This window comes from Symphalangus syndactylus, chromosome 10, assembly GCF_028878055.3.
Source record: "Symphalangus syndactylus isolate Jambi chromosome 10, NHGRI_mSymSyn1-v2.1_pri, whole genome shotgun sequence".
Lineage (NCBI taxonomy): Eukaryota > Metazoa > Chordata > Mammalia > Primates > Hylobatidae > Symphalangus > Symphalangus syndactylus.
Genome location: NC_072432.2, coordinates 91,653,341 through 91,679,683, shown reverse-complemented (window position 1 = coordinate 91,679,683; position 26,343 = coordinate 91,653,341). Strand labels below are relative to the sequence as shown.

At 45.1% G+C, this 26,343-nt stretch overlaps 1 protein-coding gene across 20 annotated transcripts in view; it reads left to right on the top strand.

Moving 5' to 3' along the window:
• Nucleotides 1-26,026, top strand: part of PFKM (phosphofructokinase, muscle) — a 46,175-nt gene extending 20,149 nt beyond the window's left edge. For 16 of the 20 annotated variants that reach the window (XM_063611275.1, XM_055295076.2, XM_055295080.2 and 13 more), the window contains 22 exons: nucleotides 2,106-2,198; nucleotides 10,035-10,108; nucleotides 10,983-11,060; nucleotides 12,835-13,024; nucleotides 13,282-13,447; nucleotides 14,203-14,247; nucleotides 14,693-14,801; nucleotides 14,915-15,010; nucleotides 15,263-15,355; nucleotides 17,711-17,836; nucleotides 19,280-19,344; nucleotides 19,841-19,904; nucleotides 20,707-20,856; nucleotides 21,296-21,366; nucleotides 21,726-21,813; nucleotides 21,900-22,052; nucleotides 22,762-22,926; nucleotides 23,706-23,767; nucleotides 23,997-24,108; nucleotides 24,957-25,056; nucleotides 25,138-25,243; nucleotides 25,487-26,026. In XM_063611275.1, the coding sequence (XP_063467345.1) occupies nucleotides 2,106-2,198; nucleotides 10,035-10,108; nucleotides 10,983-11,060; nucleotides 12,835-13,024; nucleotides 13,282-13,447; nucleotides 14,203-14,247; nucleotides 14,693-14,801; nucleotides 14,915-15,010; nucleotides 15,263-15,355; nucleotides 17,711-17,836; nucleotides 19,280-19,344; nucleotides 19,841-19,904; nucleotides 20,707-20,856; nucleotides 21,296-21,366; nucleotides 21,726-21,813; nucleotides 21,900-22,052; nucleotides 22,762-22,926; nucleotides 23,706-23,767; nucleotides 23,997-24,108; nucleotides 24,957-25,056; nucleotides 25,138-25,243; nucleotides 25,487-25,631 (2,351 nt within the window). In that variant the 3' untranslated portion in view covers nucleotides 25,632-26,026. The remainder of the gene's footprint in view (nucleotides 1-2,105; nucleotides 2,199-10,034; nucleotides 10,109-10,982; nucleotides 11,061-12,834; nucleotides 13,025-13,281; nucleotides 13,448-14,202; nucleotides 14,248-14,692; nucleotides 14,802-14,914; nucleotides 15,011-15,262; nucleotides 15,356-17,710; nucleotides 17,837-19,279; nucleotides 19,345-19,840; nucleotides 19,905-20,706; nucleotides 20,857-21,295; nucleotides 21,367-21,725; nucleotides 21,814-21,899; nucleotides 22,053-22,761; nucleotides 22,927-23,705; nucleotides 23,768-23,996; nucleotides 24,109-24,956; nucleotides 25,057-25,137; nucleotides 25,244-25,486) is intronic. The other 4 variants (XM_063611279.1, XM_063611276.1, XM_055295085.2 and 1 more) reach the window with 2 other exon arrangements.
• Nucleotides 26,027-26,343: the final 317 nt, after the last annotated feature.

Here is a 26,343-nt window from a genome sequence, read left to right as displayed (position 1 = left end):
AATACGTGAATGAATGAAGGTAGTGCACACACTGAAATTTGAACTTAACATTTTTCACGTCATGAAGTACTTTTTGCAACCATTAAAAAATATAAAAACCTTCCACAGCTTACTGCCATACAAAAACATGAGAAGGGCTGGATTTGGCCTACAGGCTGTTGTACGCTGACCCCTGATCTAGTCCAACCCTCTTTTCAGTGCGTAAGAAACAAAATGCCACATAAAGCAGGCTGAGCGTTATCCCAGCACTTTGGGAGGCGAGGTGGGCGGATCACCTGAAGTCAGGAGTTCAAGACCAGCTTGGCCAACATGGTGAAAACCTGTCTCAATTAAAAATACAAAAATTAGCCGGGTGTGGTGGTGCATGTCTGTAATCCCAGCTACTCGGGAGGCTGAGGCAGGATAATTGCTTGAACCTGGGGGGCAATGATCCAGTTTAGACAACATGTGATTAGAGGAAGTCCAAAAGAAGGTTTCCTTGACCTGTGGTAATCAGTGAAGGTTTAATAAGGGTACAACTCTCACTGGACTTAAATGATGGAATGGGGTATGAATCTGTGGAAAGGGCCAGGGTAGCCACCTGGACAAGGGATGCAGTGTGCCCAGGTGTAAAAGTGGGAAGAGCAAAGTAATGTTCAGGTGACAATGGAGCAGAGAATCTATAGGACCAAAAGTTGAAGCTATATGCAAGAGCTAGACTGTAGAAGCTTCAAATGCCAACCCAACAAGTTGGGACCTTATCTGTCAGTACTGATTATATGTAGTACATTAGTTAATCTCTGTCTCAACACAATGCGTGTTTGTGAATGTATGTCTTCATATATGTCTCATTGCATTATTTTATGATTTGTGTGGATTTGTGTGTTTATGTGACCTATGTCTCTATAGGCAGCTACCCTGAGTTCTCCAAATGCAGGGTAGAAGCAAGCACAAGCTGCCCTTAAAACTTGGGTTCCTGTGAATGAATACACATCTCCACTGAAGCCTAGGGACCTATGACCTTCCTATGAAGGTTTATTTTGTGTGTCTAATAGAGTGAAGAAAAGAACACAAGCACAGTGAGACCAGCTATTGTAGTAAGCAATTCAGGTGGAAAATGGCAATGAGGATAGAAAGGAGGGGGATGGATAAAGAAAGATAATAAGAAGGGAGAATAATAGGATTTAGTTACTGTTTTGAATCCGAGAGGAAGGGAGGAGATAAATTTAAAATAACAGGTTTTAGCCTAGAAAACTGGGAGAGTGATAATTTGTATTTATGAATACAAAAGTATGTCCTCTTCTGTGTTCCTTTGAGAGAGGAGATCCCTAAAGAACAAAATATGAAGGTGTTCCCATGTCATATGTGCACATCTGTGTATATATGGCAGTGACTTTGTGTTAATCTTCTCATTTCATAGCATATAGTAATGTGAGGGGCAAGACCCAAAGACCAAGGATCAAGAGATGCTCAGGAGGCTGACAGCCTGAGAGAGAAGAGCCATAGAAAGTCCCTGACCACTCTTGAGACTGACACCATTAATTTGCCTAACTCTGATGTGCCTTTATAACCTTAGACTCCAGTTTCAACTCCATATCACCTAACCTCATTCCAATAGCACAATTCCATAACACCCAACCCTAATCTTAATTATAATCCAAACTACCCTTGCTCTTCTACTTCTACTTTGCTGATTGTCGTCAGTGCCCTAAACCTCATCTGATTCCAGCCCTCTGCAATAACCTATCCCTTCATTGAAAAGGAAGGGATCCTTGAGGCTAACTCAGCTTTTCTCCTCCCTTTCTCATTTCTATTCAGTCAACTTCTCTTTTCCGTGACCTTAGTTTATTCCCCAAATAGGTTCCAATTGGGGTGGGAGGGATCAGAGAGGAATTAGTTAGGACCTTAGTAGTCTTGGGCTTGATTACATGACATTTCAGCTTGTCAGTCTACAAGGGTGTGGCTTTCCTCTGGAAGAAGTCCAAAGCTCTCAGGCTGGAAAACCCAGACTTGGTATAGTGGGAGAGCCTGGCTGAGGTGGCTCTAGCCAGTCTCATTGCCGTTTCTTGAGCTAGTGGCATCTTGATTCCTGCTGTGTCTTAACTGACCATTGTCTTAAATTCTAGAGTGGATCATGACCCATGAAGAGCACCATGCAGCCAAAACCCTGGGGATTGGCAAAGCCATCGCCGTCTTAACCTCTGGTGGAGATGCCCAAGGTAAGGAGGAGGGGACAAAAAACATGGCTGTTGGGCCTTTTGGAATTTACTGACTCCCTTAGCCTATACAATAGAATTATTCTTCTGTAGGTTCACCAGAATTTTGGGCTTTCCTAAACATTTCTGTGAGGCTTAAGTCCTCGAGTGCATTTGAATTTTATTTGCCATGCTTTTATTTACCCACATCTTCATAAAACTTCTTTCCAAGTTTCTTTGAAGACTAGGGGCTCTTTTGGTCTTTGGGAACCTAAAAGAGTGGTGTTTTCTCAAGCAGCATTGGAAAGAAACTAAAGAGATAAAGTTATTGAGAAGGCAGTAAGTGGATTAACTTCATGTACTTTAGTAATGGTGGGGATGGGAGGAGACCCAGAATTAGTATATGGTGGGTCCCAACTAGGTCTTCGGGTATTAAGTCTGATGTCTGGAAAGTTCCTGCACTGACCAAGGTCAGTCAGGCACTCGGTTTTCTCTGGCCTTTCCTCCTCTTCCATTTCATTACCCCTTGAACAAATAGGAACAGCAGCAGTTAATCAATACAGATCCACTATGAGGTGGAGGGGCAGAAAACAGAGCCAGCAAAAACCCTTTTCTAGGTTGAATTTAAGAAACCTGGGAGTCATGAAAATTAGGTATATAGGAAACACGGAGTGGGAGTGAGAGGGTATGTGATTTTTTTTAAAAAAGCTTTTTCTCCTTTGATCTTCTGATATATTCTGATACATTGAAAAGAGGTAGAATTTCTTTGAAAAGGATACAGGACATGGAGACAATTATGGAAAAAAGAGAGAAGGAACGCGATTTCAGCTAGGCTCCCCTCCTCTGCACCACTGTCCCTAGGCTTTTTTAGACCTTGTGCTAAGGACCCACTTTGTATAGAGCCCTGTCTTGTATGTTGTGAAGAAGTTGAATTCCTTTAGGAATTTATAGTTTAATGAGGAAACTAGAATTCTTACATAAGGCACATAAATAAAAATAAGCAAGTGTGCATTAACCAAGTGGAATCTACTTATATAATGAAATGATAGCCTCTGATTGAATTAATCGGTGAAAACTTCATGGAGAAGGTAGATTTCAAGACCCTGAACTCTTTATTTAAGTAAGGTGCTTAGAACAGTAGCAGGCACATCGTAAATACTCAATACATGTGATCATTAATTAAAAATGAATTAGTGAGTATCTACTGTGTCAATCAGGATGATGATGATGATGTTCACCAGGGATACATCAGTGAAAAAGTCTGACACAATCTTTGTTCTTATGATACTTATTAGTATATTAGTAAAGCTAGACTTTTTAAACTAATATTTATTATGATTGTGATATAGGTTATGAATCAGAAAGTGCTAGAATGAAGAAACTGAGGAAGGAGGGTATGGAGGTCTGAGTTTAGGAATAGTGACCAGATTAGGAATGCAGAGCCGTAGTTGAGTTTGCAGAAACCACAGACCTGGCTTTTATTGCATCTCTCTTCTCTGCTGTCAGAGTACCATGCCAATATAGAATTCTTTAACATGTACTTGAGCGTGGATCCTGAAACCTTAGTAGAATGATCTGTGGACCCAGATTGTCAGATTAGGGGAAGAGAGAAGAAAGCCTGCTAAACAATCCAAGTGAGATACACAGAGTTATAAAATGAAGAAGAGCTTTTTAGAGAGGGAAAGAGAAAGAAAGGTCAGCCTAGGATTTAACTTGGGTCTAAGAGTAGCAGAGCCCTTCCACCTTCTGATCCTGAGCAGTGAGACCCTCTTATTCTAGTGAAGACCATAACTCACTGCTGTAAGAGAAAGACCCTCTTTTATGGAGGCAGGGGCTATAGATAAGCTAATTTCTGAAGGACGCAGCTGATAGGTACAGCGTATCCAGGGAAATATCCCACCTGCAAATCCCCATAACATCTCAGTCACATGTCACTAGGGATTGAGAGTGATAGAAACTGAAATTCTGGCCGGGCGCGGTGGCTCAAGCCTGTAATCCCAGCACTTTGGGAGGCCGAGGCGGGCGGATCACGAGGTCAGGAGATTGAGACCATCCTGGCTAACACGGTGAAACCCCGTCTCTACTAAAAATACAAAAAATTAGCCGGGCGTGGTGGCGGGTGCCTGTAGTCCCAGCTACTCGGGAGGCTGAGGCAGGAGAATGGCATGAACCCGGGAGGCGGAGCTTGCAGTGAGCCGAGATCGCGCCACTGCACTCCAGCCTGGGGGACAGAGCGAGACTCTGTCTCAAAAAAAAAAAAAAAAAAAAAAAATGAAACTGAAATTCTATGGAGGCAAGGAGGCAAAACAGAAAACTCAAAATAGAGCTGAGAGGTCCTGGCTGAAGGAGAAGCTCAAATTCAGAAGTCGCCTGCCCACAGCTGAGTTTGATGGACTCTAGTTCTCCCAGGGAGAAAACATAGAAATGTTTTGTTTTGTTTTTTTTCCCTGAGGGTTTGTGGGCCACATGGGAAAGTGAGATTGAGCTGTGTAAAATCCATAGAAGTCACAGCTTTGTCATTCCCCGAATTCAGCAAAGCTAATCATCTCTTGAGGCAGAAAAATGGCCAGGAATCAGACATCCCGAGCTCAAAAACAAAGAACTCTGGGATGCTGGGCTGATGCCATACCAAATCCTAATTCCCTTTCCAGCCTAGGAATGGCTTCAGCTGCCAAAACTTTGCTACCTTTAGCCTTATGACATCGGCATATTCTACCCCTGGAAAGGACCTCAGTCAGTCATCTGCTCTTGCCCTCTGTCTCCAGATAGCCAGCCATTACAAATGTATGTTTATCCTTTTTGGATTTTTTTTAAGAGATGGGACGGGATCGGCCGGGTGCAGTGGCTCACGCCTGTAATCCCAGGACTTTGGGAGGCCGAGGCGGGCCAATCACCTGAGGTCGGGAGTTCGAGACCAGCCTGACCAACATGGAGAAACCCCATCTCTACTAAAAATACAGAATTAGCCGGGCGTGGTGGCGCATGCCTGTAATCCCAGCCACTTGGGAGGCTGAGGCAGGAGAATCGCTTGAACCCTGGAGGCGGAGGTTGTGGTGAGTCGAGATCACACCATTGCACTCCAGCCTGGGCAACAGGAGTGAAACTCTGTCTCAAAAAAAAAAAAAAAAAAAGAGAGATGGGAAGGGATCTTTTTATGTTGCCCAGGCTGGACTTGAACTCCTGGCTCAAGCAATCCTCTTGCCTCAGCCTCTCAAGCAGCTGAGACCACAGGCCATGTGCCATCACACCTGGCCTTTTCTATTTTTAAAGGTTCGCACGAACAGAGATCGTTTTACCTCTCTGGCTTGCTATTCTAAGGTTTATAATTTTTACTTATGATATCCATTAGAAAGTACAATTCATCTCTAACAAATGTTTACTCCTCATATATTTTTTAAAATCTTACGAAAGTTAAGGCAGAAATAAATTATTTAGTATCAGCTTTAAAAAAAGTCATGCTCAAGTCATTTATTAGATTTTTTTTCTGTCTAGTCTCATAGAGACCCATCACCCACAGTTCTTCTTTCTAAAACCTCTTCCCAATATACCGTAATTGGAGACTCCAAACTACGTGCTTATGATGTTCTCCAGAGCCCCTCCTGACTATACCCAGAATACCTACTGGATGGTGCCTGTAATCTTATCCTTCGTCTTGCTTCTAATAAGTCAGACAACTGCCATAGAGGGTTATTTAGGGCAACATGGAACAGCCAAGGAGACTCTGGCCAGGACTGGCTTGGGGCCAGACTAGACTAGTCAGGTTGGCTAGGAGAGCTCAAAGAATTACTGGGGCTCCTTAGTATAAACTATTTTTATACCCCAAAGTTTGTGATTTTCAGGGAACTAGGGGTTTGAGGCATAGCTACCAGGTACATGAAGAGCATCCTAAAATTTGGTTTCTAGGAAAACACTCAGATATTCAAGTTGGAGACAGGATGAATGGCTTATGGAAGTTGGTGGGGTTGAGGTAAGAAGAAGGCAGAGGGAGAAGAGAATTTCCTTATTGTGAGATTTTTTTCGTATGCCCAACAGATTTGGATAGTCCCTGCCCACCATCTGTTGTTTGCTTTTGTACTGAAAACCTTTTGAGTCATTTGTCTCTCTTAACCCTGGGTATACCAACAGGATTGCATTAAGTTAGAGTTTTTGCAGGATCGTTTACTCAGCTTGGGAGCAGGAAACAATGTTCCAACCTATACATTTCAGAACAATTTTTTCCCTTATTTCCTAAAATTACAAATTCATACTCCAGAACTCCAGGTATCCAGAAGAGAATCCCATAGGCCTTGTGACAGGCTGGAAAACAAACTTTAGTTTTGTATCTATTCTGATCTTATTGAGCTGACTTTATTCATCTTTCCTAAAGCATTCATGGCTTTGTGTTGACTTTTGACCTTGTTCCTTTCACACACATAGGCTATTCTTCAAGCTACTGAGAAGCCCCTCTCTTCACAGATTTTTTGGTTTTGATGCCTTCAACTTAAGGGTGGGAACTTTGGCTTCTAGACTTCATGGGGCTTTTGCCTTAGTGATGTCATAAGTGAGCTTTGACATCAATGCTCACCAGTGACTTCTTGTTAACAAGCCCAACCTTTCAGGCCTTACCTTAGACCAGTTATCAGAAGCATTTGGCACTGTTCCCACTTCTTGAAACTGTCCCTTTTGTATTCTAAGACATTGCTAAGTCCTGGTTCTTTTGTATTTCTTGCTGCCCCTTATTAGTTTTCATCATGGAACCTCCCTTCCCCTTCCTATTCCTTCAACGTTGGTTTTCCTCAGGGTTGCATTCCTTGCCCCTTTCCCTTATAATTCTGCATATTCTCTTGAGATAGTCTCTTCCATGTTCACATGGATGCTCCACAAGAACTTCAAACTCAAGATATCCAAATATGAATGTATCACCCCCACCCCCACCTGCACAAAACAAAACCTGCCTCTGCTGAGTTAATGGACCACATTTTTACCCTTTGTCTAAATCAGTCACGGGACATTTTCTCCTTCTCTGACCCTTGAAATGTAGTCACATTGCCAACTGGATATAAGTCCTGTTGCTTCTGTTTCCTAGATGTCTTCTGTCCAGTATTTTGTTTTGTCCCAAATGCTACTCTTCCAGTTCAGGCCTTCCACATTTCTTATCTAGGATGCCAGGTAGCCGCCTACCGCTAGAAATCCCTCTTAAGCTGACTTTCACACTGCTGCCAGAGTTATCTTTCTGAGATACAGATCGCATCATGTGCCTCTGCTCTCTAAATTCTTCAGGGATTCTTCATTGTCTGCAACTTTTCTTTTTGGAGGGGCCACAGACCCCTTTAAGAATCAAATGAAAGCTGTGGACCTTCTCCCGAAAGAAATGTCCATGCCCGCAGAACTTTTCATACAGTTTTGTGGGGTTCCTGGATTCCCTGAAACCCATCACCCATGGATCCCCAATTAAACCCTGGCCTGTAGAAGACAAGTCAAACTTCTCATGGCACATAGGTGCCTGCCCACCTGTAGAGCTTCATCTCTCACCACTTCCTAGTTTATATTTTATTCTTTATAATACCAAATTACCTAAGGTTATTTTTTGACCCTTACCTTTATTTGTTCTATTCCCTCTGCCAAGAACACTCTCCCTCAAATTATCCACCTGACAAAAATTTTAAAGGAAATTGTCCTTTAGGTCCCATGACAAATGCTGTCTTTTCTGTATAACCTTCTCTGACTTCCTTCTGGCAGGCTTAGATACTCTTTGACCCTGTTTCCACTGTACTTTCTATCTCTCTCTCTTTCTCTCTCTCTCTTTTTTGAGAGATGGGATCTCACTGTGTTGCCCAGACTACACTTAACTCCTGGGCTCAAATGATCCACCTGTCTCAGCCTCCCAAGTAGCTGGGACTATAAAGATGCACCATTGTAATTGGCTCATGTCTTTTATAGGGACCAATAGACCATATTGTAATTCTCCACGTCTTGAAGACCATTACCAAGTCCTTTATCTTGGTATTCCCAGACTCTATGTTGGTCATTGCTGTACCCCCAGTGCCTAGCACAGTGCCTGAAACATGATAGGTGTTCAGTTAATATTTGTACAGTGAACAAATGGACCTTCAATTCAATTTGGAGCTAATAGCCATGTAATACCAACCTGCAAAAAAAAGAAACATTTTGGTCTTTTTTATTCCATTCTATTCCTGATAGCCTTGGATTATTCAAAAGTTTGTGATGGTTTTTAGTTTGGTGCTGCAGATTTTTCCGATTACTAGCTCTCTTAGTGCTTGCTGGTATATTACATTTCTCCAGGCAGGGTTAAGGACAACATGAACAGCTTTTAGATCGAAACAAAAATATGTACTAGAATGTCTAAGAGAGGCTGGCTAAAATGGTTCACAAGAAGTTGACCCATCATAGCTCTAAGATTCCTTGTGCATCACCATGTGCTCCTCGTCACATTACATGGTAGGAAAGGAATGTCTCCCATCTCTCACCAATAAGGCCATGCTTAGCACAGGATCAGTGCATTGTTCCTAATAGGAAACACACATATGGGACACCTGCTGTGTGTTTTATGTTGGGACGGGTTGGCTTTTTCACAGTGCTCCTGGAAGAGAGTTCTTTTCACTGAGCAGCTACTAGGAGAGGGATAATATCATCTGTGAAAAAGGGAAAAGGATTGCCTCTCTATTTTAGTCCTAAGTTTTTCTTTTGTTTTGTTTTATTTCTTTTTTTTTTTTTTTTTTTTTTTTACAGATGGAGTCTTGCTATGTTGCCCAGGCTGGTCTTGAACTCCTAGGCTCAAGCAGTCTTCCCAGCTTGACCTCCCAATATACTGAGATTACAGGCATGAGCTACCATGTCCAGCCCTAGTCCTAAGTTTTTCTTCCAGTAGAAGCAGAGAGAGAATGATTTACATATACTTCTTGAGTTCCCCATAAACATCTTATATACAAGGCCACAGGAAGAGACTAGCAAATATTTGTTGACTAATTGAGGAAATGCCAGGAGAACGCAGTGAGAGAGTAGAGTCCCCACCAATTCTTCCTGCACACTTGGTCACAGCCTCTTCTGGCAGTGTGGGAACTAGTAAATCACAACTGTGTGGCACACACTGGAACATAGACCAACTCAAGTGACACAAAAAGGGGTGTATTTGTGTGTGTGTGTGTGTGTGTGTGTAGACTGAGAGAATCAGCTGTCTAGTAACAGATACACTTGTGAGCTTGTGAATAGACTGTGACTTGCCAGGTTACTGAACCACATAGAGTCATGTCTTTGTCCTGAAATGCCTACTAAAAGCTGATGTCTCGATTCAATGCAGAAAGCAAGGAAAAACCTAGTATAGCCATTGAGATTAGTAGGACAAGCCACAGAGGCTAATAATGTTAACCAAGGCATCTGAGAACTTGAATTCTAATCTGAACTTTCTAAAAGTACTAGCTTTGTGCCCCTTGACCTTTTTGAGTTTCAGTTTCCAAATCTTTAAAATGGAGACAATTCCAGGATTGTTAACAGCTTTAAATAAGATGATATTTGACAAGCTCTTGGCAGTGTCTAGCCCACAATACACATTCAAGAAATTCTTTATTCTTGTTGTTATTATTTCCCAGATGGTCCTATCAAGGAAAGGTCTTGGGAAAGGCAGGATTTTGGGGGGTCTTGAGGTGCAATGAGTGCAGATTATCTGAAGCTCCAATAACATTGACTGCAGTAATTGGGAGCGGGGAGGCCAGAATACTTTGATGAGAGGATTATTCTAGATTCAGAGAAAAGACTAAATAAAGTACTGATTCATTATCTTTAGCCAAATGTATTATCTGTGGATTCCAGGGCGCCTTTTCTTAGGAGCAACCTCTCCGTGACTTCTTTTGTCCCTCCTTTCAGGTATGAATGCTGCTGTCAGGGCTGTGGTTCGAGTTGGTATCTTCACCGGTGCCCGTGTCTTCTTTGTCCATGAGGTTGGTTCTGTACTTTGTTCTTCATCATTCTTTCTCTGTCCTCTTCTAAATCTGCCTTCTATCCCCTTCCCACGTTCTGTGTCCTTACCTCCCAGTTAGTTACATTGCTGTGTTTGATTTTCCTTGACTCCCTAGCTTCATGAGTCACTCTTTCCTACTTGACTCCAATAGTGATGGTGGGACCTGGGCATCTACAGACTGGGTGTTCATGTTGCCTGTTCAATTTAAAGGAAAAAGTAACTCTTAGTCCTCCTTTTATCTCCCTCAAAACAGAGAAAGAAATGGAAATGGGTAGTATTTACAGCAAATTTAGTATATCCAGGGGAAGAGCCCCAGGAGGAAGAGTCTTGCTGCATTTCTGTAGTTTGCATAACTTTCTGAGGTTCTCAAATCTTCTTTTGCACCCTTCTCCCAGTACCCTCTCATGCTTCACCCACTCTTCTTTTTATAAGGTCCACCTGCTTTCTTGTATCAGATTTTATAATCTTTTAGAGCAAGTCGCATTTCTTTCCTTCCCTCCCACCAACTTCCCCTTCTCCTTTTCTCCATGGTTATCAAGACCATCTGTTATCATTGGTCCCCTGGGAAGCAGGTTGGAGGAGATAGGATGAGCCAAAAATAAGAATTAACTATTAGGAAGGATATCCACATCCCAGTATTTCAAAAATGGGAGAAACTAGAAGAGAGTGTTGCAAAAGTTGGCGCCTCCTTCTTTGGACTGTGTTAAATATGATAGTCTCACGAGCATCCAGGACTCACTAATGGGAGGAGGTGGCTTGACTCTCAGAGAATCTCTTCCCAGGGATCCTGTCTTAATCCTGGGAATTTAGGGAGAAGCCTAGCAGGGGCTGAACAGGTATAATGTGTCCCACAGGGTTATCAAGGCCTGGTGGATGGTGGAGATCACATCAAGGAGGCCACCTGGGAGAGCGTTTCGATGATGCTTCAGCTGGTATGTTCCAGAGAACTCCCTGTCCCATATTTGCTCTGTCCTTGTTTCATCCCACTCTGGTTTGGGCTCATGGTCTCCCAAATTCCCTGTCATGTGGTTTCTTGGGAAAGAATTCAGTGACGAGAGGGACCCTATTTGCCCTTTACTCTTAGCATTTGAAAATACCACCCTGGTTTCCTGGGGCAGGGAGAGGGTGGAGGAGTGATCACAGGATGCTTTGCTCTTTATGGAAAGGTCATAAACAAGACTATGGGGACTGACACATAAGCAGGTCTTACTCTAGGGTCACGGGGAAGGTCTGGCCCTGAAAATAACCTTACCAGAGGACTGGAGCCAGAGCCAGAAGTGGAGCTGAAATCTGCCAGTCCTCATGTGATGGAGATGAGGTGACCTGAAACCAGACCACTTAAAGGACAAAGGAACTGAGACAGCCTTTTGGAGTCTTAAAAAAATCCTAAGAGTATCCTGAGGATTTCCACAGTCCTTTATGCTACTTGCTCCATGTTGTTTTAGGCTTCTCCTGTGTATCCACTGTGGGCTAGCCCACAGTGAGTGAGAGAAATACAATCATTTGCTGGTTTACTGAACATTTGTAAATTACATTTGTAGCCCCCCTTTTTCAGCTCAGTTCCCTAAAAATCCATGGGCAAAAATTTAATATGCAGTGTCTAGTGAAGGCTCTACCTAGGTGCTAGGTAATGGTGCCTGCCATAAAGTGGTCTGAGAATGAGCCAGAATTCTCCACAAGTATCCCAAAGTCATGGCTGCCCAGGAGTACATATGATATGAAAACCTAAGTATACTTACCTCTCTCAGGTAAGTATACTTTCTCTCAGGGATAGAAAGCCTTAATTTCCCAGGGACTTATAGATACCTCTCTTGGGGTATCTATAAGGCTTTCTTTACCCAGAGCTATTTTTCCTGTGAATATCTGGATATTGCGGCTTCTGCCGCTGGCACCATGGATTGCAAGGAGCTAAGGGGAAAGGATTGGCAGTACCTGGGTACAGTTGGAAATCTCAGTGTAGAGAGAGGAAAAATACTACAAAACACATTGGGATGAACTCCTAATAATAATTTGGACACAATCCAATAATGTCAGGCCATTAGGGAGAATTTCTAAAGACTGAAGTCACTGCTTCTAAGATGTGAAAGTTGGAGATTATTTGAGAAGCCAACAGACATGTATGTATTCACTTGTTCTCTTTAGGATGGTCATGGATGACAAAGCCTTCAATGAAAGGGGTTCTTAGCAGTCTTCTTTTTTTTTTTTTTTTTTTTTTTGAGATGGAGTCTCGCTCTGTCGCCCAGGCTGGAGTGCAGTGGCGCAATCTCGGCTTACTGCAAGCTCCGCCTCCCAGGTTCACGCCATTCTCCTGCCTCAGCCTCTCCGAGTAGCTGGGACTACAGGCACCCGCCACCACGCCTGGCTAATTTTTTGTATTTTTAGTAGAGACGGGGTTTCACCGTGGTCCCGATCTCCTGACCTCGTGATCCGCCCGCCTCGGCCTCCGAAAGTGCTGGGATTACAAGCATGAGCCACCGCGCCCGGCCACAGTCTTCTAAGATGTGTAGCAAAATATGGGAATGACCCTATGATGCCTCAGCCAGCATCATTTCCCTTTCCTTTGGAAGGGACGGATCACTCTTAAGGATGTCAAGGAACTTTCTAGGGAGTCACACGGTTATGTTAGGCCATCACAGCATTGGAATAGGGGATATCTCAGCATGTTGAGCCCTGTCTCTGGGGAGCTGACTTCTACCTCTTCCAAAGGGAGGCACGGTGATTGGAAGTGCCCGGTGCAAGGACTTTCGGGAACGAGAAGGACGACTCCGAGCTGCCTACAACCTGGTGAAGCGTGGGATCACCAATCTCTGTGTCATTGGGGGTGATGGCAGCCTCACTGGGGCTGATACCTTCCGTTCTGAGTGGAGTGACTTGTTGATTGACCTCCAGAAAGCAGGTAGGAGATTTTTCACATCAGTGTTGCTTATTTGTGTCGGTACGTGCATGCGTGTACACACACATATTGCCCCCGCCCCGCTTTTACCTCCCATTGGAGAAAAATGTTACCCAGACACAAATAGGCAGCCTTTGCCCTCCTTTTTCTTGTATTGTCTACAATTGCTTTTGGCTAGAGTTTCTCTCTCTCTAGATATCTCCCCTTTAGGTATGCCAGGTTCCTCACCCAGTGGCTCCTGGTTTGCTTCTCACTGTCAGGTAAGATCACAGATGAGGAGGCTACGAAGTCCAGCTATCTGAACATTGTGGGCCTGGTTGGGTCAATTGACAATGACTTCTGTGGCACCGATATGACCATTGGCACCGACTCTGCCCTGCACCGGATCATGGAAATTGTAGATGCCATCACTACCACTGCCCAGAGGTAAGGGGATTTGGGATGTAGGCAGTGTAAGAAGATGGCAGCTAGGACAGGCTAAAGGGCTAGAAGCTGCTGAAGACTAAAGTGTTTGGGCTGTGGTGACTACAATGACCAGTTTTCTGGGGCTAGAACACTATTTTTAACTAAAAATTATCTAGAGCACTGAAATTGCACTGTTCCCTTAATGATATATGATTTGTCTTTTGCCACTGTCTGGCCCACTGTCCAAATATGCAGCTCTGAGGTCTTTCATATCGTTGGGGTAAATGGCTATTCTTCAGACTGGGCAAATCTAGGGAGCCCAGACATGAGCTACGCTTTCCAACCATATCATAGAAAGTATAGGTGCTGCTATGACCACAACGGCTCAGAGATAAGGGGACCTGGGGGGAGGCAATGTAGGATGGGAGGATAGAAGGGTAACAGTTTACCCCCGGGTAATCCTAGAGGATTCCAGTTAGTCCAATTCTCCCTTCACTTCTTATCCTTTCCTCTCCTTCCCTTCCCTGACCCGGTTCCTCCCTGGAACAGAGCCTCTGTTTAGACACCTTTTACTGCTGTGTTTTCTCAGGCCTAGGAAGGATACCTTGTGGCTAAAGTATTTCCCGTAGGTCTTCCTGGTCTCAGGAAGCCTGCTAGAAGGCCTGGCAGCATACATGTATCTATCTCCCAGAGAGGGTAATTGGCCTAGATGTGGGTGGTGGCTTGATCTTGGCCATAGGGTCACTTGGACTGTGTCCTTTGTCTATCTCTTGCAGCCACCAGAGGACATTTGTGTTAGAAGTAATGGGCCGCCACTGTGGGTAAGATCCTCATTCTGACCCATTTATTCCGTGGACCTAGCAATAGCCCTTTTCTTTTCCCCAGAGAGTCCAGTGAGGTCTCTCAGTAGCAGCAGATCTGGAGGTGCACATGCTCCTTGTGGTGTGGTTCCCTTTCCGGACTCCATCCCCCTCCATTACATCCCCACACATGCATGTGTGTACATGCGCAGGCACACACTTGGTGTAAAGAGTGGGTAGTGCTCTGAGGCTGGAAGCCACTGTGGCAGGTGAACATAAATGGAAGGTGTCCGTTAGAAACAGAATCTCATTGAGGGGCCCTGGTGCTCTTACCCTTGCCCCAAGAATAAAATGGAGGCTCTCCAGACCTTTTATCAACTATGAGGACTAGGAGAACTTGTTGGGTATGGATGAGGCTATTTGTAGACTACAAGTTCTAGCAGGATGCTTCTGGCTCTCATCTCAGATACCTGGCCCTTGTCACCTCTCTGTCCTGTGGGGCCGACTGGGTTTTTATTCCTGAATGTCCACCAGATGACGACTGGGAGGAACACCTTTGTCGCCGACTCAGCGAGGTACTGGCACTTTATTTTGCCCTTAAGAAATCCCTCACCCTGTTCCACTGATGATCTGTTTCCCACCCGTCAGCTTCATTCCATGGACCATTTTACCCTTTGTTCTCAACCAGACAAGGACCCGTGGATCTCGTCTCAACATCATCATTGTGGCTGAAGGTGCAATCGACAAGAATGGAAAACCAATCACCTCAGAAGACATCAAGAATGTTCGTATGAATGAAGCCAGAGAGGCCTTAGACTCCATAGCCCATTCCCTTCTGGCTTCTGAGTCTCCTGACACTGCTTCTCCGCTTGGTCCTTCTGCACATCTCTCCCTGGGTCCCTGCCCCTGGTTGCCTCCCACAAAGAACCATTACAAGACAAGAGGCTGAGCTGTCCATGGTTTACCCAAGTCTCTGCTTGTTTTCTTCCTTTGACTCTGTGTAACCCTCTCTCTGTCCCTCTCTTGGTCCCTTCAGCTGGTGGTTAAGCGTCTGGGATATGACACCCGGGTTACTGTCTTGGGGCATGTGCAGAGGGGTGGGACGCCATCAGCCTTTGACAGAATTCTGGTAAGTCACTGGGCTCTGTGGCCCTCATGCCATGAAACCCTCATCCTTGTAGTCCTGCCCCCTCCGGGCTGCACTTCACCAGACAGGGACTTACATCACTGGTCGTGTTGCCTCTTCACCAGCCTTTGGGCTGCAGTGGCCACTGACCCATTCCCATACACTTGAAGGTTCTCTTCTATTACAAAAATGATGAGAGACTATGCCTTCCTAATGGTGAGGAACAATATCTTTTTGTTTTGTTTTATTTCATATATTTTTAATAAGAATTTTGAGATAATTGTAGATTCACATTCAGTTGTACAGAATAATACAGAGATAGTCCCACATACCCTTTGCCCAGTTTCCTTCAATGGTAACATCTTGCATAACTATAGGACAATATCATCACCAGGATATTGAGATTGATATAGTCAAGCTACAGAACATTTCTATTGCCACAGGATATCTCATGTTGTCCTTTTATAGCCACGTGTACTTTACCCCCACCCATCCCTCCTCATTATTATTACTTTTTGAGGTGGAGTCTTGTTCTGTCGCCCAGGCTGGAGTGCAATGGCACGATCTCGGCTCACTACAAGCTCTGCCTCCCGGGTTCACGCCATTCTCCTTCTTCAGCCTCCCAAGTAGCTGGGACTACAGGCGCCCAGACCATGCTTGGCTAATTTTTTGCATTTTTAGTAGAGACGGGGTTTCACCATGTTAGCCAGGATGGTCTTGATCTCCTGACCTTGTGATCTGCCCGCCTCGGCCTCCCAAAGTGCTGGGATTACAGGCATGAGCCACTGTGCCCGGCCCACCCTTCTCATTCTTAACCTCTGGCAACCACTAATCTGTCTCTTTGTCTGTAATTTTTAATCTCATGTATATTATATAAATGGAATTGCATAATATGCAACCCTTTAGGATTGGCTTTTTTTTCCACTCAGCATAATTCTCTAGATATTTATCAAAGGTGTTGTTTGTTTCTATAGTTTACTGTTTTTTGCAGAGCAGTACTCCATGGAGTGGACGTATTACAGTTTGTTTAATCATTCAAACATTTGAGTTGTTTTCAATTTTTGGCTATTAGGGATAAAGCAACTATGAACATTTGTGTACAGCTTTTTGTGTGAACTTAAATTTTCATTTCTGCAGAGTAATTGCCCAAGAGTTCAATTGGGTTGTATGGTACTTTTTTATTTCTTAAAAAAATTTTTTTTCAAAGGTACTGCCCAACTGTTTCCAGAATAGCTGTACCATTTTAATCTCCATCAGCAATTTATGAACCACCTGTTTTGTTTGCATCCTTACTAGCATTTGGGGGTTGTCACTTTTTTTTTTTTTTTTTTTAATTTTAACCATTCTGATAGGTATATAGTGGTATTTCTTTTTTCTTTCTTTCTTTCTTTCTTTTCTTTTTTTTTTCTTTTGAGATGGAGTCTCTCTCTGTTGCCCAGGCTGGAGTGCAGTGGCATGGTCTCAGCTCACTGCAACCTCTGCCTCCTGGGTTCAAGGGATTCTCCGGCCTCAGCCTCCCGAGTAGCTGGGATTGCAGATGCCTGCCACCATGCCCGGCTAATTTTTTTAATTTTTAGTAGAGATGGGGGTTTCACCATGTTGGCCAGGCAGGTCTTGAACTCCTGACCTTGTGATCTGCCTGCCTCAGCCTCCCAAAACATTGGGATTACTGGCGTAAGCTACTGGGCTCAGCCTTTTTTGTTTTTTTTTTTTTTTTAGTGATGGAGTCTTGCTCTATCACCCAGGCTAGAGTGCAGTGGTGCAATCTCGGCTCACTGCAGTCTCCATCTCCCGGGTTCAAGGTATTCTCCTACCTCAGCCTCCTGAGTAGCTGGGATTACAGGCACATGCCACTGTGCCTGGCTAACTTTTTGTATTTTTAGTAGAGATGGGGTTCCACCATGTTAGCCAGGCTGGTCTTGAACTCCTGACCTCAGGTGATCCGCCTGCCTTGGCCCCCCAAAATGCTGGAATTACAGGCATGTAATCCCAACCTTAGACACTCAGTTTAAACCCTCTTATCCTATTTTCATTGAAAGAGCAAAGCAATCTCCTACCTTGTTTTGTCAATAAGAAAGGACTATTATTAAGCCCCAGTAATCCTGTTGATTACTATAGTGGACATGTTTCTGTAGAACTAAGTAGAATCTTTGGGGTTCCGATGGCAAGAATACAGAGTCATCAAGCTTTAGATAAATCTGTTTGGGGAGGTAAAGCCCAGTAAGTTCTTTGCTGCGGTTCTTAATTGTGAGACTCAGTCCTGTGATTTGGAAAAGGCCTCGAGTATCCTGACTCTCTAGGCTGAGCCAAGATGGGGCAGCCTGAGCCAGACTGTCTTTGTTCTCTGGGCTCCTGCAGGGCAGCAGGATGGGTGTGGAAGCAGTGATGGCACTTTTGGAGGGGACCCCAGATACCCCAGCCTGTGTAGTGAGCCTCTCTGGTAACCAGGCTGTGCGCCTGCCCCTCATGGAATGTGTCCAGGTGGTAAGTACTGATCTTAAACCCGTTTCTTAACAGTCTCAAGCCCCTGCCTTGGAGCTCAAGGGGCATGAGACTACGTCTAAGGCCACTGGTGTAGGAGCAGGTGGAAAGGCGAGATGGTATAGTAAGAGACGTGGGGAGAGAACACAGTGGGCTTTGCATAGGAGCTCTTAACTAAGCTTTAGTGTTCCCATCTGTAAAATGTTACTAAGGAAGGTGGGAGATTCTACATCCTCCTTAGTAATGAAACCCAGTATCTCATAATATACAACCTCAAACCTTTTTATCATGTCTTTATTGGAAGAATAATGCAATATTCCTCCTAACTTCATTAAGAACAGGAGAATATTATTAAATTCTAGCTGGGTAGCTTTTGTCTCTGTGATTTCTATCTTGAACATGTTTCTCTGAACCAACACGAGGTTACTAATGCTCACGTTGAGGGTTATTGTAAGGATTGGAGATAAGCTATATTAGCATGTGATGCAGTACCTAGCAAATGTGGAGTGCTCAGGAAATGGTGGCCTTTATTATGAAGGAATCACTCCTTTGATACCACAGAGTGAACATGGCAGCTGGGAGCGAGAGCTAGGGTGTCTGGCCTGGTTCTGAGGGCTGGTGTAAACGCTCCCCATCTCCCGGCCTCCTTCTCTCTGAGATTCAGCAGTCCCAGTGACCTGCAGCCTTGCTTGGAAATGTATCTGTAAAAGCTCCAAAGCGAAGGCACTGCCCCACAGAGCTGAAATCCATAGTTGAGAAGCACACAGCAGGGATCAGTCCTTCCTAACTGGGTTACCTGTAGGATCTTCATTTACTCATGACTTTAGAGGCTGCTTTAAGGCTGGGGACCTGGGTGTGGAATGGAAGATACTATTTATCTGTGAGCATTCTTCCACTCTGCCCATACTTCTAATAAACAGAGTATAGTGCCAGGCATGGTGGCTCACGCCTGTAATCCCAGCACTTTGGGAGGCCAAAGCAGGCAGATCACAAGGTCAGGAGATCGAGACCATCCTGGCTAACATGGTGAAAAATACCAAAAAAATTAGCCATGTGTGGTGGCACACGCCTATAATCCCAGCTACTTGGGAGGCTGAGGCAGGAGAATCACTTGAACCCAGGAGGCGGGGGGTTGCAGTGAGCCAAGATCGCGCCACTGCACTCCAGCCTGGGCAACAGAGCGAGACTCCATCTCAAAAAAAATAAATAAAATAAAATAAACAGAGCATAGAATCAGTTCTTTTCTTTTGCTGCTCATTACTTAGACAACTCAGGAAAAACAAATATACTTCTGTGAAAGTTTGGGGGCATAGGAAAGGTGGGGTATAGAATGGGCAGGATCTAGTCACAATCCCAGAGATGGGCAGAGTTCGACTGTGGGGTGGAGATCCAGCTGTGTGGAATCCTGACCCTGGAGTTGAAACTGTCGCTGTGCTCCCCACTCAGACCAAAGATGTGACCAAGGCCATGGATGAGAAGAAATTTGATGAAGCTCTGAAGCTGAGAGGCCGGTGAGGAAATGACGGGAAGCTCACTAGCTACAGAAATCAGAGGTCTGAACGAAGCCAAAGATCTCCATGGCTCCAGGCCCAAAACATGAGCTTCTGCTGCTTCCTTTTCTGATTCTCTCTGCAGCAAGTTCTTGCCCAAGAAAATTAGTTGTGAGGTAACTGGGGGGCTCAGTTCATCTCAGGGATGCAGTCCCTGGCATCAACCTTTTATAATCTGTTATTTCTATATGTGAGCCCCAGCTAGATGATAAGTTCCTCTAGGCAAGGGAGTCTCTTGTGCTGAGCTTCTTGAGGGAGAAGAGTACTGAGGGAGTGTTTGATGAACTAGTGGCCGCTTTGCAGCCCCTGCCCTGTCCCTGCTCTGCCCCAGTTCTGTCCTCAGAGGTTTGCCCTATGGAACTTCCCTCTGGGAGCAAAACTTCAGACCAGGATCCCCATGGCTGCTGGCTGTGGGGAATGGCCTGAAGACACCTCTCTCTATTTGTACTTCCTACAGGAGCTTCATGAACAACTGGGAGGTGTACAAGCTTCTAGCTCATGTCAGACCCCCGGTATCTAAGGTACTGGCAAGTTGACTTGCCCTCTCCCCTTTTCCTCCTCCCTCCTCCAGTCTCTCTTCATAAAGTGCTACCACAGTCCATACAACAGAAGCCTTGCCAACTTCTCTGCCCCACTCTGATCTTCAGTGCTGGGTCCCTGGCCCTATTATAATGATTTCCTCTTAACCACTCCGGATACCAGCCCCCTTTTTAGTGTACCCTGGATATCTCTAACACAAGACCCATGCCCACTTCAGGACTGGCAAGATAGCATGCAAAGAATCGGAAAGAGGGCTTATGTACTTTTTCTCTGGGAAAATCTGGGAATAATCACATCTAAGTGTATCTAAGCCACTTCTTCCATTGGAGTAGTGGTTCTCAATATTAAGTATATATCAGAATTATTTGGGTTGCTTATTAAACATGCAAACTCCTGGGCCCCTCTCTCAGAGGAGATTCATATCTGGGTAGAGGCCAGGAATATGCAGGTTTAACAGGCTCCCCCAGTGGATTCTGATGCAGGTGATCCAAGGATCACACTTGGGAAGTGCTGCTCTGGAAGGTCTCTCATTCACTGTATAATAATGATATCTGAGATGGGGGACAGCAGCTTTATTTATTGATCTGTGATCAAGAATTTTGCTTCCATAGTATGTGGTAGCAAGCTGTGCTGGCATTCCTTGGGAGAGGGGTGTGTGTTGTCTTAGGCAGATGTCCTGATCCCTGGATGACAAGGGCTCAGAGCTCTGCCTCCTTTACTGACCTCCTCCCTGTTCCCCGGCTGGGTTTCTGTCCTCCTTTTTCCCTGCTTGCTCCTCTATAGAGTGGTTCGCACACAGTGGCTGTGATGAACGTGGGGGCTCCGGCTGCAGGCATGAATGCTGCTGTTCGCTCCACTGTGAGGATTGGCCTTATCCAGGGCAACCGAGTGCTCGTTGTCCATGATGGTTTCGAGGGCCTGGCCAAGGGGCAGGTATGGGGACTATTCTGGGACCCGGGAGCAGTCATGGGGAAGATAAGTGTAGCAAGAATGACCTGTCCATTCTCTTGGCTTCCTCTGTTTCTCACTACCTCTCTCTCCTCTCTCAGGGTCCAGGCAGAAGTAGATATTTAATGTTAGGGCAGTAGGAACAGGCAGGAATTACTGGAATGAACCATTGCAAACAACATGTCTTATTTAATTCTCTATCCCAAAGCTCAGTGCAGTGCCTGGCATAGGTAGATGCTAATATTTGTGAATGAGCAGTAAGGGTAGAAGAAGTTCGGTGCGTGGGGAAAAGCTAATACCTGGTGTACCTCTTCCACCCAAGGGAAATCCAGGGGTAGGGTTAGAACTCAAGCAGTGGCACCAGTCCCACACAGCCCTCCTAGTGCTTTAGTCTTGTGCAGAGCTCTGTGGCTTTTCCCCACAGATAGAGGAAGCTGGTTGGAGCTATGTTGGGGGCTGGACTGGCCAAGGTGGCTCTAAACTTGGGACTAAAAGGTAAGTAGCACTGCAGAGGCATCTCCTCCCAGTCACCTCTTAAAGTTGCCCTTGGATGTGGGTTCATTATGCCATGGTCTGCTTCAACCACCCTGTTGTCTGGGTCCTCCACCCCCAACCTCACAGTTGCTGCCACGAGGGCAGACATGCCCATCTCAACATCTTTAGCAGCTCTGGCAATTTAGAGCTCCAGTATGTATCCCTGGATAGGACTGAGAGGGTGGGCTAGGGAGGGGGGCACAGGTCAAGAAATTAAAAATAAAGTGCCTCTAACTCTAGCTTTTCTCTCCCTCAATTTTCCTGTCTCTTCCCCAAATTCCAATTCCCCTTCACCCCTCCCCCCATCACTGGTCAACTAGGACTCTACCCAAGAAGAGCTTTGAACAGATCAGTGCCAATATAACTAAGTTTAACATTCAGGGCCTTGTCATCATTGGGGGCTTTGAGGTGAGTGCCTGCCGCCATTTCTTCCTCTCTCCCTCCCACCTCCTCTCCCTCTCCCCAATCCTGCCCTTGTGCTCTCTTCTTCTTAGGCTTACACAGGGGGCCTGGAACTGATGGAGGGCAGGAAGCAGTTTGATGAGCTCTGCATCCCGTTTGTGGTCATTCCTGCTACAGTCTCCAACAATGTCCCTGGCTCAGACTTCAGCGTCGGGGCTGACACAGCACTCAATACTATCTGCACGGTGAGAGCCTACCACCACTTCCCATCCCTTTTGGCCAGGATTATAATCCTTAAACTGAGTGTGGTCCCGAAAAGTGAGCTACTCTTTATACCAAGCAAATGGGAATGTTTGAAAGTGATTCTTCGGCTGGGCGTGGTGACTCACACTTGTAATCCCAGCACTTCGGGAGGCTGAGGCAGGCAGATCACTTGGGGTCAGGAGTTCAAGAGCAACCTGGCCAACATGGTGAAACCCCATCTCTACTAAAAATACAAAAATTAGCTGGGTGTGGTGGTAGGTGCCTGTAATCCCAGCTACTTGGGAGGCTGAGGCAGGAAAATTGCTTGAACCTGGGAGGCAGAGGTTGCAGTGAGCAGAGATCGTGCCACTTTACTCCAGCTTGGGTGACAAAGTGTTCAGTTTCCTCACCTAGAAATGCACCAATACCCTGAATACCAAATGTTTTGTTTTGTTTTTTTTTCTGAGATCATGCAGTCTAATTTTCTGAGCAGTAGAAACGGTAGGTACAGCTTCCTTCCCAGGAGAGATGTTCTGCAGTGTGGTTGGCAAATATGCCTGTTACCTTAAATGCAAGAACTTGATGAGCTCTAGGGGCCCTGCCAGCCTATGGAGAATATAGTTCCAGGGTTTAATTAATGGCAAAGATTAAAGAGTGACAAGAATCAGGCCCCGATCATGTCTTTCTAACTATAACCCATTGTCCTTGCAGACCTGTGACCGCATCAAGCAGTCAGCAGCTGGCACCAAGCGTCGGGTGTTTATCATTGAGACCATGGGTGGCTACTGTGGCTACCTGGCCACCATGGCTGGACTGGCAGCTGGGGCCGATGCTGCCTACATTTTTGAGGAGCCCTTCACCATTCGAGACCTGCAGGTAGCTGGCCACCCAGAGCCTGCTAAGTAGCTCTCCCCTGTCTCTAGACTGTTTCCACAGTGATCTGAACTATGAGAGCTCAAGTTGAGGACAGAGCTGATTGGTCTGTGGAATTCTGTGAAGACCAGAAAGAGCACGATGCAGGCATTCTCTGGCGTTGAAATGCTTATTTTGAGTCAGGTGGCCTGGTGCTAAGCCCTTTATGGGCATTTTTGCATTTTATCTTCACAATAGACTTGCAAAGAAGATACTATCTCCATATAACATAGAAAGGTTTAGAGAGGTTAAAAAACTTTTCTAAACCTCTAAGTGAGCAGATGGTTTAACTGATTGAGAAAGTCAGTGTTCTTTTTACTACATCATGTCTCCCCTTCAGATTTCCCTTGCTGTCATTCTGCTTTTGAGAGAGAGATTCTCTCAAAACAGAGATATAGAGTGTCAAGACTGACACTGTGACCACAACTCAGCCCTCTGAGGCAAGGGGAACCAGGAAGGCTTGGAAAGGGAGATTGGAGAGGGTGAGGGGCTGAACACTGACAGTTACTGCAGCTGTCTGTAGTGCTGCCTCTTCCAGTTCTGTCTCATTTGGAGTCATTGTTTAAATTTCAGTCCACACTGAGCTTCTTGAAGGAATTAGGCACAGTTCAGGCCCAGGATTGTAAACAACTCTCTTCCATGTCTCTCTTCCTTCCTGGAGAGGTGTGGTATGGAAGAAGAGAGATTTATACCCAACCTTATCCACTCCCAATTAGGCTTAGGATTTACTCTTTCATTTTCAGGCAAATGTTGAACATCTGGTGCAAAAGATGAAAACAACTGTGAAAAGGGGCTTGGTGTTAAGGTACCTCATCCATGGTTTGCTCCTAAGTGAAGAAGAAAAATAAGCTTTGGCTCAAACCCATAGAATGGCCATGGTTGGGACACCCTGAGGAATCTGTAGATATAAAGGGAGGGGGCCAGCCTATCCCTTGAATCCTGGGAGGAGATAAAAATTGAAAGGAAAGAACAAAGGCAGAAAGAGGGGATGGGAAGCCAACCAGAGTCACAGGCTTTTGGTCTCTACCTGGCAGGAATGAAAAGTGCAATGAGAACTATACCACTGACTTCATTTTCAACCTGTACTCTGAGGAGGGGAAGGGCATCTTCGACAGCAGGAAGAATGTGCTTGGTCACATGCAGCAGGTAGGGAAGACACCCTAGTCATGCCCTTCATCAGACAGCCATACCTGCCAACAGCCACTGAGGCTTCCACTGGCCTTTTCCAATCTTCTGGAGGAGGCTGTCAGTGCCCTCATAGAGCACGGGCCTGCAGTCTCTTACAGTCATAGAACCAAAACATCTTTATACTGGAAATGACTTTAGAGATTATATGGTCTATCCTTTTCATTTACGGGAGGGTTTTTCAACCTTAACAGCTTTGCCTTTTGGGGCTGGATGATAATTTGTCATGGGTAGCTGTTCTATGCACTGTAGGACAGTTGCACAGCATCCCTGGTCTCTACCCACTAGATGCCAGTAGCACCTCCCTCTCACTCCCAGTTGTAACAAAAATGTCTCCAAACATTCCCACTTTCCCACCTGCCTCCTCTTAATTCAAAGGAAATCTGTATGATGTTTTATATTATTCAGAGGTACTACCAAGGGCAGCCAGATTGGGCCACAAAAAAACACTTTTATGTCATCATTGACAGTGACCAACAAAAGCTGCTGAGCTGAAGAGGGGCAGGCAACCGGCCTGTTGGCCAATAAGACTAAAACAGGATCTGGCAGCTGTGGAGCTAAAAGAGGGGATTGTGGGGCCAATCATCTTTAATTAGTTATTCTTATATCTGATACATGGCCCAATGTGCTGGGCCAGCCTGCCTTGGATCCTGGCACTGCCTCAGGGCACCCTTTCATAGTTTGACTTCTGGATTCCTGTTTTGGGCTGTAAACCTGAGGCCCATCTTTCCTTTTTCTCTGTGTGTCTAGATATCTCTGCCACTTCATTAGAGTCTTTCCCTCTGTAACTTTTACGTTTCTTTCTCCAGGGTGGGAGCCCAACCCCATTTGATAGGAATTTTGCCACTAAGATGGGCGCCAAGGCTATGAACTGGATGTCTGGGAAAATCAAAGAGAGTTACCGTAATGGTAGGTGGAGTGAGACAGCGAGTGCCCTCTATAGAGGCTGGTTCCCCAGTATAGAAGCTGACTGCCTATCCATTATTGCAGGGCGGATCTTTGCCAATAGTCCAGATTCGGGCTGTGTTCTGGGGATGCGTAAGAGGGCTCTGGTCTTCCAACCAGTGACTGAGCTGAAGGACCAGACAGATTTTGAGTGAGTACATCTGCTTCCTGGAGTGGTTCTCTCCCTGGTAGTTTCAAGCTCTACTGTCCTCAACCTGTTCACTGTCTTTAATCCTTTTTTTTTTTAAGGAGTAACACCTGTATTCTTACCCATTTCAGATGTGATGCACATGTCCTAAATCTAACCTCTTATGTCTAACTTCTTCCTATAAACCTTTGGTAGAAGTTGATTGGGGTGCTAAAAGATTATATCATCTACCTCATTCCTCTGTAGGCATCGAATCCCCAAGGAACAGTGGTGGCTGAAACTGAGGCCCATCCTCAAAATCCTAGCCAAGTACGAGATTGACTTGGACACTTCAGACCATGCCCACTTGGAGCACATCACCCGGAAGCGGTCCGGAGAAGCTGCTGTCTAAACCTCTCTGGAATGAGGGGAATAGATTACCTGATCATGGTCAGCTCACCCTCATAAGTCCACATCTTCTCAGTGTTTTAGCTGTTTTTTTTTTTTCATTAGGTTTCCTTTTATTCTGTACCTTGCAGCCATGATCAGTTCTGGCCAGGAGCTGGAGGAAGGGGCAGTGGGTGGGAGCTCCTTTTAGGTAGAATTTAACATGACTTTTGCCCCAGCTTTATCTGTCACACAAGGCTGGGCACCTCTAGTGCTACTGCTAGATATCACTTACTCAGAATTTTCCTGAAAATAAGCTTTATTTATTTCTTTGTGATAACAAAGAGTCTTGGTTCCTCTACTAGTTTTACTACAGTGACAAATTGTAACTACACTAATAAATGTCAACTGGTCACTGTGCTTTTGCTTCTCCTGTTATCATCTTCCCAAGTGGAATGTAATACTGTCAGCCCCATGTATCAGACACTTGCCTGATGAAGCAGTAAAGACGTTAAGGGTATCACAGGGGGTGGAGGAAGGGATTATCTCTAGTACACTACTTGCTGGCTGTCCGAAAAATTATCACTGCCAAACTCTAAAAACAGTTCTAAATAGTGACTGAGAAGGTTTGTTGCTGGAGTCAGGGATTAAGGCAGCCAAATACTCTTTGCACAGTTCTTTACTGGGAAGAGAAATTAACAATAAATATCAAGCACTGTGGTAAGCATTTCATCATT